The following is a 13,868-nucleotide window of genomic DNA, read 5'->3' on the forward strand; positions in this document are numbered from 1 at the left end:
AGTAAGGGCAGGTGGGAAGATATGTCAATTTTCCCTGCCCATCCTCAATCCTATGCTTGTCTCCAACAAAATTATCCCAATTCCTTTAACCTGGATGACTGAGATGTTAGTTGTGCCCTTAATAGCAAAAGAGATATATAGAGTGTCATGTAATAAGTTCAGTTTGGGACTCAAGTTTGAGCTGTCTATGGGATATTTTAGTAGGCTGATAATGAAGTGTGAATAGAGTTAAACTAGGGGTGTTCATACAGATTTGGTAGTTATCTGTGTAGAGATGATATTTGAACCCTGATGGAAGCTGATAAGTTTTCTAAAAAATCATGTATAAACAGAGATGAGAAGAGGGCTCAAGAAAGATCCATAAAGTATATTCATGCTAAGGCATTGAGATAGATTATGATCTAGCAAAGTGGACTGAGTAATGTTTAGACAGAGAAAAGGAGAAATAAGTTCCATGAAAGCCAAGGGATGAGAGAGTATTCTGGAAGAAGTGGTCCAAATTACCAAAAACTGCAGAGAGAATAAGAAAGTCATTGATAATCTTGGGTAGGGAAGCTAAAGTAGAATTGTGGGTGTAGGAAGCCAAAATGTATGATAAGAAGTGTGATTAAAAAAACAAAAAAGAACCAGGCTGATCAGGTAGCAAGAAGGAAATAAAACAAATACCATGAGTGTGTACTGGTGTAAACATAATGATAAAATACTTAGTGTATAGTTTCTAATATTAGGTGAACTTTCTAGGGAAAATGTCAGAATTTATAAAGAAAGCTTGTGCTTTGAGTATGAGAAGACATGGATAGGTACAACTAGCACCATTTGAGGAACAACTCACCTCATAAAGATCACAGATTTATTGAAGTAACATTGGTTAGAGCTTCATGCAAGTGAGACAGAGGTCTTTGATCTCTACCTAGGTATGCTTTTTGTTGGTCCCCCCATCACTTACCATTCTGTGATACTATCTATTCATCTATATATCCAGGATGAGATGGATAAATCACAGAATCACAGTTGTTACTGATTATATACCTCATAATTTGAATGATCAAAGTGGGAATCAGAAGACCATGGTTGTACTAGGTCATTTTAGATGGGTCAATAATATTATATTTACTTTTAAACAATGGTATATATGATAAATGGGATATTGTGATATTGTTTGGAAATGCATTAATTGTTTCACAGTAATTGATGGCAATATGTAGAGGTCTAGCTGGGAATTACTGTGCCCTTTCAAAGATCCAAGAGTTGTTCTTGTCAGCACACCCAAATTTAGAGAAAGAAAATGTGGAGATATAATTCTTTCCTCCCATAAATATAACATTTCTTTAACTTTATATTGTTTTTATGGGTCTCACTGACTTGGATCACAATTCTTTTGTGTCTTCAAAGATAATCATTAAGAGTTTCTTTGGTCAAAAACTCCATCACCTTCTGTCTCACCTAACAATGAGCCTTTTTGAACCTAGTCAGGTTGGTTCTTCAATAGAAAATAGTCTGGGGCAGCTAGATGGCGCAGTGGATAGAGCACCGGCCCTGGATTCAGGAATACCTGAGTTCAAATCCGACCTCAGACACTTAACACTTACTAGCTGTGTGACCCTGGGCAAGTCACTTAACCCCAATTGCCTCCAAATAGTCTCCTCCTAAGCTCATACTCAAACCTAGCTTCTATTCCAATAGTATAGCCTTTGAGAACCCAGGCTTTACTCTATGCTAAGCAAATATGGGGATTTAAACACAATCCAGTAAGAGGAAACAATCACTAAGTCTTGTGCTTTATGAGTATTATATCTAGGGCAGCTGTGTCATTTTCTTAAATCTAGTTACCTCATTCCATTTATATAACAAATTCTCCTTGTACCATGAACATGACAGCATAATGTAACAGTTGAAAAAGAATAAATTGGGGCAGCTAGGTGGCACAGTGGATAGAGTACTGGCCCTGGAGTCAGGAGTACCTGAGTTCAAATCCGGCCTCAGACACTTAACACTTACTAGCTGTGTGACCCTGGGCAAGTCCCTTAACCCCAATTGCCTCACTAAAAAAAAAAAAAAAAGAATAAATTGGCTATGCCACTTCCACTTTCTAATGCTATAACTCCTGGACCACATCTGAGGTACATTCCTGTCCCTCCCCACCCCCAAAGAAAAAGGAAAGGAATTACCTTGTCAACAGAGGTTTATATAGTCAAAGTTATGGAGTTTTTTCCAGTATCAATATATGGCCATGAAAGTTGGACTATAAGGAAAGCTGAGCACCTCAGAATCAATGCTTTTAAACTGTGGTGCTGGATAAAATTTCTGAGAGCTCCTTGAACAATAAGAAGATCAAAGCAGTCAATATGCAAAGAAATTAATTCAGGCTATTTACTGGAAGGTAAAATACTGAAATTGAAGCTTAAATACCTAGGCCACATAATGAGAAGACAAAACTGATTGGAAAAGACCCTGATGTTGGGAAATATTGATGACAAAAGGAAAAGGGGACAGCAGAGGATGAGATGGATAGATAGTATCACAGAAACAATAAACATGAACTTGGGCAGAATTTGAGAGATAATAGACAGTAGAAAGGTCTGGCATACTATGGTCCATGAGGTCATAAAAATTTTGATATTACTGAACAACAACAGAGATGATATAAATTAATTGATTCTTTATTTTTTCCATGATGAAATTGTCCAAGACAATGCCAATAGATAAATGATGGTTTGAATTTGTAGAACTTTTGATCATGTTACCCAAACAAATCTGAAAGTGTAATTTGAGGCAGATGTTAGAGTTGGATGCAGAATTGAAAAAAACATACACATTAAATTCCAAAGTGGAAACTGTCCTACTATCACCACATCACCTATCTTTTATACTATAAGATTTACCTATTGCAGTAACTAAAGAGTTGTTGACCAATATATAGTATAACTGTTCAAAGAAGTGAAAGACATTTTCCATGACTAAGCCTCCAGCATTAGCAAGCAATGTCTTAAGTGATTTCAAAGGCACCAATATTAAGCAACATTCACTTTAAAAAAAAAAAATTTTTGCGGGGCAATGGGGGTTAAGTGACTTGCCCAGGGTCACACAGCTAGTAAGTGTCAAGTGTCTGAGGCCGGATTTGAACTCAAGAACTCCTGAATCCAGGGCTGGTGCTTTATCCACTGCTCCATCTAGCTGCCCTCGCAATATTCACTTTTAGACAATTTATTTAGCTTTTGTCTAGTAGTGTTATTGGGGAACCTGTTTTTCTTTTAAAATAAAATAGGAAAAACCCATTGCATAAGGCATTTGTGAAATTTTTAGAATAGATTGCATTTAACTCAGAATAGAAAGAAATGGTAAGAAATAAATGTCATAATTTCCAGATCAATGGCTCACCCAGGCAAAGTTCATTGCCAAGCTACGCTTTCTTCATTCGTGTCTTTAGTAATGTTCTTGTTTTCTCTTTCCATTTTGAGTTTAAAGAGAGCACACATTTTTGCTGAGGCTTCATTGTTTCCTCTCTTTCTTCATTCATGTATACCATTATCATTTCCTTTCATCACCTTCCTTCACAGTGCTTCACTTTTAAGAGGTTCTTGCACAGGCCTAAAGTTCATACTTATTTTGATTCAAAGACAAGAGGAAGAACCATTTGTTGAGGATGTTGGGGAGGGATTTAATTCAACAATTAAATTCAACAAACATTTTAAAGTGCTAGTTACTGAGGACACAAAGACTTAAATGAAACATTTGCACTCTTCCGGGGGATGGGGATAATAAAAAATTAGAATGAAGTTTAAATTTTGACATAGAATCACAGAAGTCAGAACAAAATATGAACTTAGAACTAATTAGTTATCCTGCTGCCCCCTTTTTGCAAATGAAGAGACTGAAACCCAATGATTTGGGAAAAAAAAGGCTCTCTATAAGTATGCAGCTAGTCTCATGCTAAAGGTGGGAACATCTTTAAAACTATGCAAAATTATAACATTGCTAAGATGGGGAGATGATTAGTGGAAGAAAAGAACTGCAGTAAATATAGAAATTCTGATTTCTTTTCTACCTAAACAAGAAAAGCAAAGAAGAAATATGAACAAATATAAATTATCTTCCTAGACAATACCAATTTTTGTTCCATTGTTGCCCTTATTTAAAGATGAACAAGTGAATCTATGAACTCCAAAGAACAAAGCATTTTAAACAAAAAACCCTTAAGTATATGTCTTAGGTACAGAATGTAGAGACCTCCCCCCTTTGTTATTTGTCTAAAAACAGGCAGAGGTAGAGCCAAGATGGTGGAGTATAGACAGCACTGAGTTGAAATATAACACAATTACCATCCAAACAAATTTAAAATAGCCCCTCAAATAAAATTTTGGAATGTTGGAGCCAACAAAAGATCAGAGTGACATTTTTTTCCAGCTTCAAACAACTTAGGAAATCAGCAAGAGATGTCTGTGACACTGGGGTGGAGGGCAAGCCCAAATGAAGTAACAGCATTGGTGGTTTTCTTTAAAGGTCCCTGACAGTGGCAGTGGCAGTGGCAGCAACAGTTTTAAGAGCTCTCAGTCCCAAAATGATAAAAGGGTAGTGCAACTGGGCAGAAAGAGATAATAGGGGACCATTTTTAGGCACTGGGTATATTTGGTGTTGATTGGTAACTCTTATTGCACATACTTAGTTCTGGGTTGAGAAGAACCCTTATGGTGGGTCACAAGGGAGCATGGACTTTCGTCCCAGTTCCAAGGAAAGAGGCAAATTAGCACTTGTGGCTGCAGGAGATTAAGGGGACATGGTCACAGTTCTAGGGTCAAGAAGAGTACTAGTAATTTTAGCTGTAGCAGAGCAGGGCCCTTTCCTGGATAAGGACCAAAGTACCGACCAGAAGAATAGTAACCACACCTCTCTTCAAATCATACTCACATTGGAAGCACCAAAAATTTGCAAACCCCCAGAACTATCTCTGAAAACAGCAGCATGAAAGATCCTGAAGATTAAGATGGCACTTCCCCAAACCCAGGTGAGCAGAGTTCAACTTCAATATAAAGTTCAAAGTAAAAAAATAGTCTAGAAAAATGAGCAAACAACAACAAAAAGAACTTGACTAAAAAAAATATTGTAGTGACAGGAAAGATCAAGAAGCTCAGAAGAAAATAACAATGTGAAAACAGCTACAAGTGAAGTCTCAAAGAAAAATACTATTTAAACCAAAATCCCAACAAGAATTCCTGGAAGAGTTAAAGGAGATGAGTGGTAGAGGAAAAATTGAGAAAAGAAATAAGAGTTATGCAAGAAAATTATTAAAAGAAAATTAATAGCTTGGTAAATTAGGCACCAAAAATACAGAAGACAATAATACCTTAGAAAACAGAATTGGTCTAAGGATAAAAGAGATAAAATGGAAACAAATATAAAAAAAAAACTCACTGAAGAAGAGTTCCTTAACAATTAGAATTGGGCAAAAGAGTAAAAACATAAAGAAAATGTGAAATAACTCTTCAGGAAAAAACAACTGGCCTGGAAAATAGATCAGGGAGAAATAATTTAGGAATTAATGAACTACACAAAAGCTATGATTGAAGAATCTAGACATCATAGTTCAAGAAATTATCTGGGAAAGTGGTCCCAATATCTTTTATCTAGGGGGTAAAATAGAAATGGAAGGAATTCATTGATCACCTCCTGAAAGGGAACCCAAAATGAAAACTCCCAGGAATATTATAGCTAAATTCTAGAGCTTCCAAGTCAAGAAGAAAATATTACAAGCTTCCAGACAGAAACCATTCAAATACTGTAGAATCACAGTAAGGATCTCATGAGATTTATCAGCTTCCATGTTAAAGAAGGATGTACTAGGAGGAGGAAGAGAGAGGTAAAGTGGAGAAAATTTTCTCAGATAAAAGAGGCACATTAAGAAACAGTTTTTATAGTAGAGGGGAAAATGGGGATGTATGGGCAATGCTTGAACATTGCTCACATTAAAATTGGTTCAAAGAGAGTAGAATACACATACACATACACACTCAATTGAGTATAGAAACGTATCTTACCCAATAGGAAATAGGTGGGAGAGGGTAGAATAGATGGGAGAGATGATAAAAGGAGGATGGATTAAGGGAGGCAGTGGTCAGAAGCAAAACAGACTTTTGAGGAGGGATGAGAGAGAGGGAAATTAATCCCTGTCCCAGGGAAATGGAAAAACCCTGTTTTTATCATACTCTCCAATAATTTTTTTAAAAAGTCACTTAGATTCCATAAGCCTGTAGCAGTTAAAGTCATATTATATTACTTTTGTTCAATTGCAAAAATCTGTGATAACATGGGACCCCTAAAACATTCAATATAAAAGAACAATATCATGATGATTTTCAGTTTCTATCTGAAGTACACTAAGCAAGATAATAACAGCAGAGTAATGATAATGATGATATATAAGACTAGATCCTCCAAATATATGCCAAGTTTGTATTCATATACTTTACACAAAGCCAAAGAGCAAAACATTTGTGCCAAAAAGCGTAAGCATGTAAAAAAAAGATCATCAATCTGGTAATAGTTGAACAGATTGAGTAACTTTTGTCTATAAGGATACATTTATTGCCTTTTTAACATGTTTGCAGTTTCTCTCTCTGTGCCTTAATCAATGCTCAATTTTTGTAAAAGTTCTATGTCATGATGAGAAATAAATATATATATTTTAGCAGTCACATTTAGTAGATGCCACAAGTCTTTTAGGTTCAGTTTCTCCAATGATTTATTCCATTCCATGTTTTCCTTTTATTTATCTTTCTGTTAGATTTATCAAAAACTAAGAAAGGGACATTTAAAGCTCCTGCAACTAATATGTCATGATGTCCTCTTGTAGTTCAGTAAATATTTATTTTATCAATCTAGGGACTGAGGTATTTGGAGACTATGTTTAATATTGTCAGTTTGTTGTATATTTGAAGACTGAAAACATGGACCATAAAAAATATCGAAAATGTCCTAACAAAAATACAGGATCCATCTCCCTAAGACAGCTTTATAAAGATAGCATTTTCTTTTAAAAAAGGAGGAAGAGTATTACTGGGAGGAAGTAGGAAAAGAAGACCAATTTTTGTTGATTAAAAATAAATTTTAACTATTTAAAAAAAACTCTATATACCTGTGACCTCAAAATAATATAACTATATGTAACTATTGTTAAGATCAAACAGGGAAGTAAATATAAAGGACTGTGCTTTGCTCATGTAAGTTCAAAGTAAATGTTGTGTGAGATGAAAATAATCATATCTAACAAGAACTAAAGAAAATGGCTATTTGAAGAAATATTAATTAGAACAAAGAAAGACCTTTCCTTCACATTTTTAACATTCTCTTAGAAAGGTAACTAGTCCTATTGACTTATGATCTAGTCATTTCTGTCCCTGCAGTTGCTGTTCCATGAATTCCAAAATCCTAGAATATCTGAGAAGGAGACACTAACTGGAGAAAGCATATCTTCTCAGGCTGAGCTAATATCATCTTCTTTATCTCACCATAAATGAGAAAACAAAAAAACAATGAAAAAACTATTAGCATAACTGCACCCTTCTTTGGTTCATCTTTCACCGAGTCACTTTTTAAAATTAAAATACTTTTAACCTTCCAGAAAAGCCCCTTCACTGATATGAAATGTATCATGGGCAGGTCATGGGATACTCCCATAGGATAAGGGCGACTATCTTTATTGTAAAACCCTGTAACAAGATGACTACACAAAATGGCATTTTTTCTCTATCAACAAACTTCTCCATTGGCTTTTAGTAGGTTTAAGAAACACCTTTTAATCAACTGAGATTATTTCAAGCACAGGACTGCCAGACCCTCCTTAAGTAAATGTTATCTAAAACTCTTTAAGTAAATATAGCTGGGTCTATATAATAAAAAAAATTTAGGCTGATTCTCATCCTTGACACAAATTCTTCTTTTGACCCGAGAGAAAGAAGACAGAAGACTAGAATGGAGTACAAGGTGTTTTGCACACTGTTCATCACTCTGATGCTGGGATTTGGTGTGCTGAGCCAGGAAGTCCTTGGTAAGACGAACTTTTTTTAGCGTGTATTATGCTGCAGCTCCAGAAGTAATAAAATAGATGCCATAGTTTTACCACTCTTGGAAGGTGATCTCTTCCCCATTTTAAGTGCCAAGGTGCATGTGTGTGTGTGTGTGTGTGTGGGGAAGTTGGGGGGGGTCAGATGGGAAGCAATGACTTAGATAAAATGGAAAGTCCATATGACACAATAAGATACAATACAATTTCCTATTAATTTATTTCTCCCTAAATCATTGCTGATAGTAGATTAATTATCATCATCATATCACCACTACTCTTATTACTTCAAGAATGATTGCTGCTCCAAGAAGTGACACGTTTCTGAGAAGAATATTTGGTATAGAAAACAAAAGGAGTGGTGATAAGCCTTGTGGCTTGGCCAAGAGTTAGAGCAAGAGGTATAGCTGAACCAAGAGGGCAAAAGTAGGAACTATGGAGGAAGATAATAAGCAGATAGATTTCAGATTAACATTAAGAAAATCTCCCCAGTAATGAGAACTCTGCCTTTTGTAGATGATATTCAAAATGTGCTATTCAAAATGTGCTATTCAAAATGTGGGTAGGGATTGGACCTCAGGACTCCTGAGATCCCTTCCAGCTTTAAGTCTATGCATCTATGAATGAGGGGCTGGGAGACTGAGAAAGTTTCTATTGAATTAAAGGACAACAGGGGCAGCTAGATGGTGCAGTGGATAGAGCATCGGCCCTGGATTCAGGAGGAACTGAGTTCAAATCCGGTCTCAGACACTCAACAATTACTAGCTGTGTGACCCTGGGCAAGTCACTTAACCCCAAATTGCCTCAATAAATAAATAAATATATATTTTTAAAATTCTTTCTTTCTTTTTTTGCAAGGCAATGAGGGTTAAGTGACTTGCCCAGGGTCACACAGCTAGTAATTGTTAAGTGTCTGAGGCCGGATTTGAACTTGGGTCCTCCTGAATCCAGGGCCAGTGCTCTATCTACTGCGCCACCTAGCTGCCCCCAATAAATAAATTATTTTTTTTAAAAAAGGATTAAGGGACAACAAATGTCCTGATTTGCAAAATAGGGTATAGAATGGCAAAATTCCAAGAAAATATTATTAAAGGGTTAGCTATTAAGCATTAAGCATTCATCAAGTACCTACCATGTGCCAGGCACTGGTACTAAGCACTTTGTAAATGTTATCTCATTTGCTCACCACAGCAACCCTGAAAGATAGGTGCTTTATTCCCCATTTTCCAGTAAAGGGAACTTAGCCAAACAGCAGTTAAGTGTCTTGTCTAGAGTTACACAGCTAGTTACTGAGACTGGATTTGAATTCAGATCTTCCCGATATAAAGCCCAGCACTTAATCCACAGTGTCACCTATCTGTCCCTATCATGAAGCCAATAAATCAGCACTATTCTTTACTAAGATCTACACGAAGTTAATTCCCTTTGCTTTTCTTTTTTTGACAAGCACATCATTAGAATACTTTATATATCTTATCCCAATTTTAGCCAATAATTTGATGAGTTACTCATACTATTCTTATGGAAAGATATGGGACAGGCAATATCTCAGGCAGCTCCTTTTGAAACTGGCTGAATGACTTAACAAAGAATAGTTCAGCGGTTTTGTGTCACTTTGAAAGGAGGTACCTGGTCTTATCTTTTAAATATCTTTTGTTCTCCTTATGCTATTTAATATTTTTCTCAGTGACTTGAGGGTATAAAATGGCATGCTTGTTGAATTTGATGAAGATATAAAATTATCTAGGATGTTTGGAGATAGAGAGTCCAAAAATAATCTCAGTAGAGGCTTGGCTGAATCTAAGATGTTATTGAATAGGTATAGATGTACTTATCACTTTGGAGCTCAAAATGTCTACTTCACAAGATGGAAGAGGAGTGGTTAGACAGGAGTTTGTATGAAGGATAACAGGCTATTCTATTGGACTACAAGCTCAATGTGAATGAGCAATATGATATGTGAGCCAAACAACAACAGCAACAAAAACCAAATATATTCTTAAGCTCCTTAATAAAAGCACAAAATATGGAAATAAGGAGCTGATAATTTCACTGTACTTTCCCTTGGTTAGAGCATAGTATTATTGTATTAAGTTCTCAGTGCCATGGCTTAAAATGGATGTTAATCCTTCAACAGAGCAAAACAATAAGGATAACAAAGAAGCTTACTCTATGAACTGAAGACACAGAGGATGTTTGGCTTGAAGGGAAAAAAAGTCTTAACCTAAAGACAGCCTAAGAATAAAAAATTTGGCTCATATATTGTTGACTCACATTGAGGTTCCAGTAGAATAGCATATTCTGTTTAAGACAAACACATATAACTCTCCCTCTTCTATTTCGCCCTTATAAAATTGATGTTTTGAGCCCAAATGTAAAAACTTTACCTCTATCCTGATTCAACTTAATCTTCTTAGATTCATCCCAGCCTCAGGATGACTATCGAAAAGTACTTGAAAGGTTTTTACTGTGAAATGGAAATGGCACTCATTTGGCTTGGCCCAGGGAATAGAACCAGAAACAATGGTGGATTTTGCAAAGAGATAAATATAATTTTGATGTAAGGAAGAATTTCCCAATAATTTAAGTTCTCCAGAAATAAATAGGGCTGTCAGAAGATTATAGGTTTCATTTCACTGGACAAAGATTGTATGATCATTTGGGTGTGTTAGAGACAATATTATTGTTTAAAAGCAGCATGCTGTATTGGAAATAAAAATGTACTTGAAGTAAACAAAACTCATTCTGATATATGCACTAGCTATGCAATTATTGCCACTTAACTTCTTTGAATCTCAGTTTTCTCATCTATAAAACTGCCATAAAAATGCTTGTCTGAAAGGAGTGTTGTGAACAGCAAATGAGATAACAGACGTAAATTATTTTTAAAACATCATTATTGTTGTTGTTCAAGTATGGGTTGGATCAGGAAATTTCATGCCCTAGTGAATAAGAGGGCTAAACTTGAAGTTGAAAATAAATAAATTCAAACCCTGCCTTTGACCCATATTGATATCATGACCATTAGCAAATCACTAAACCTCTAAGTGACACCTGGGCAGGCAACTGTATAAGAATGTAAGTTATAGATGAATTACTCATTGGTATATGTATAGGGGTTTCTATGGTAGGGGTTCCCCACATTGAGGAAATCACAGGTCTAGAATACCCTTCCACTATTTCCTTTCCCCCCATTCCCTATAAAAAGGATCAAGTAGATCATTTCTGAGATCATTTCTAGCTGATAACTTAGGACGAATATTTAATGGATGAAGACTATCTGATGCTACATGCCTTATTTACTTTGGATTTTATGTTACATATTCTTAGAGACATGTGAAGTGGAGCCAAAGCTAAGGATTAATTGTGGTTGGCCTGGAGTCACAGAGCAAGAATGTAAAGCAAAAAATTGTTGCTTCGATAACACTGTCAGAGGAACTCCCTGGTGCTTCTCCCCTCAGGTTATAGAAACAGAAGAGGGTATGTATCTTTGGAAAGTTATTACTTCTTCTTGCTTATAGTAAATGGAGAGGATGAATTAGGTAATGTGTAATGTTTCTTCCCAAATCTAAAAGCTATGTACTGTGAAGTCCTACTCTGATGTCTCACCATGTTACATAGTTGATCCTAGAAATCAAAGTAGAATACAATTCTGTAATTATATACAAAGAAGGACAACAAATTTAACTTAAGACTTAAAGCATAAATAAAACTTAAAAGAGAAAGAGCCTCTGACAGGAAAGATACTGATTGGAGAGGCAAATTGCAGTTTTTATTAGTTTAAAATAATTTAACAATAACCTTTTCCAAAGTAATCTAAGCTCACAATCTTCCCCTAAAATATTCCTATGCCTTTAAAGCAGAAGTTAAAAAAAATGTTTTTTTTTAACATTTTGTGAGTACTGTGAATATCTTTGGCAGTCTGGTGAAAATTATGGACCCCTTCTTAGAATAATATTTTAAATGCATATAATAAAATATATAGCATTACAAAAGAAACCAATTACATAAAAATAAAGTTACCAAAATATTTTTAAACTTTCATAAATCCTGGGTTAACATAACCATCTCTAAACAGAGAGAAGTTGAAAGAAAAATAAATACCATTTAACTACCACCAAAATTAATAAAAATTAAATCATTAGTCTATCAGGGCATGTATGATAGATTTTATGACCATTACACCAGTTTGTTTCTTTGTACAACCACACACAATCTTCATTCTTATCTATGGTGAAACTATTTGTATAGGGCTTTTGGAAGGCTAGGTAAGTGAAATGCAAGCTTTGGCAGGTCCTACAAAGTTGGAAGGTATAGGATAGGTGGCACAGTAGATCTCTATCTAGAGTGTTGTGTCTGGAGTCAGGAAGACATCCTTCTGGGTTCAAATCTGGCCTCAGACACTTATTAGCACTTCAACTGTGGGCAAGTTGCTTAACTTTGTTTACCTCAGTTGCCTGCTCTGTAAAATGAGTTGGAGAAGAAAATAGTAAACCATTCTAGTATGTCAGCCGAGAAAACCCTAAAAGGGGTCACAAAGAGTCCAATATGACTGAAAGAACAACAAAGTTGAAAAGACTTATTATAAGCTTGAAGACAAATTGCATATTGTTGGATAGAGATCAGTCTCAATAAGCTGTTATAGGTTCCTCATCAGAAGCTTAGGCACCAGTTTAACAGTGTTTTTGGCAACATATGAAAATGCTTACTACCACATAAAAGGGTCAAAATCTACATCAAGAAAGGAAGTATTCACAAAAATGAAATCACAGATCTATTGAAATATTTAAGATGGGAAATTGGTGATTAGGCAATATAAGATTATAAAAACTTTCCTTACTGATACAAAGATTAGATTTTTACATAGAAGAGACAAATGAGTGCTGAAAGTCATCTATAACTAAAAAGTGGTCACCTCGATGAAGTGACATGTCCTGGAATCAGAATTTTAAAGGAAGGAAATAAAAGAAAGAAGAAAATGAACTTGGAAAGAATAGAAATTTATCATGCTGATGCTCAGTACTTTGACCTCTGCCATTGTTTTTTTTTTCCCACAAGTTTCTCAGCACTCAGTTTTATAGTCAATTTCACCAAATGATTTTGAGAGATGACCAACTATTCATCTGGTTTGCTTTTTGGCTCATTTGCTGCAGGGAAAAGATCAGTTGTTAATGTGGAGGAAATTAGTCAGTGGTTCTTATAGAATGAAGTTTAAATTTAACCTCATTGAAATAATTTTATTTTTTCCAAATAGGAACAATGTTTATTTTCACTAACAAAATTATATATATTTTTTGTTTTTTAGAATGCATCTTTTAAAGAACTCTTACTACAGGATCTTGCTTGCTTCGTCTATTGGAAAACTTACTTTATGGCAATGGGGGATGTTTGTAGCTTTTATTGAATATTCTATAACTTTGTCATGGATGTATGTCACTTTTAACTTTACATTTTCAATGAAAAAATTTACCACTTCTTTGAAAATACTTCTCTGATAGTTAATATTATAATTTGAGCTTAAAATAAAAAATAAAAGGAGATGTGAAATTTTACAAATGTTTCTCAGTTCTTTTAAAATATCTAAAATTATTTTACTTCTTGAGAAATAGAGTATTTGCATATCTATTTGCAAATTAGTTCCTAGCATACAATCACAGAAGAAAACACTGTGAGTATTATTGGTTTTGTTATTTGTTCTTCATCTTGGAGAGGACCGTAACATCAGGAGGTGATGTCATGACTTGCAGTGAGTTGGATTTAATTGAGGGAAGGCTGTGCAAAGTCACCAGCCTCACTCTTTCCTCCAGAGCCA

At 35.2% G+C, this 13,868-nt stretch overlaps 1 protein-coding gene across 1 annotated transcript; it reads left to right on the forward strand.

The window, feature by feature from the left end:
• The first annotated feature begins 7,965 nt into the window (after positions 1–7,965).
• TFF1 (trefoil factor 1) lies at positions 7,966–13,438 on the forward strand. The gene is made up of 3 exons (XM_043991618.1): positions 7,966–8,034; positions 11,389–11,536; positions 13,362–13,438. The coding sequence occupies exons 1-3, from the start codon at positions 7,966–7,968 to the stop codon at positions 13,373–13,375; spliced, it is 231 nt and encodes a 76-aa protein (XP_043847553.1). The 3' UTR covers positions 13,376–13,438.
• The last annotated feature ends 430 nt before the right edge of the window (positions 13,439–13,868 follow it).

The sequence above is a fragment of the Dromiciops gliroides genome, chromosome 3, assembly GCF_019393635.1.
Source record: "Dromiciops gliroides isolate mDroGli1 chromosome 3, mDroGli1.pri, whole genome shotgun sequence".
NCBI classification, from domain to species: domain Eukaryota; kingdom Metazoa; phylum Chordata; class Mammalia; order Microbiotheria; family Microbiotheriidae; genus Dromiciops; species Dromiciops gliroides.

Coding starts and splice junctions, on each gene's coding strand:
- TFF1 (XM_043991618.1), top strand. CDS start 7,966: ATGGAGTACAAGGTGTTTTGCACACTGTTCATCACTCTGATGCTGGGA. Junction 8,035..11,388: donor TTGGTGTGCTGAGCCAGGAA/GTCCTTGGTAAG, acceptor ATATTCTTAGAG/ACATGTGAAGTGGAGCCAAA.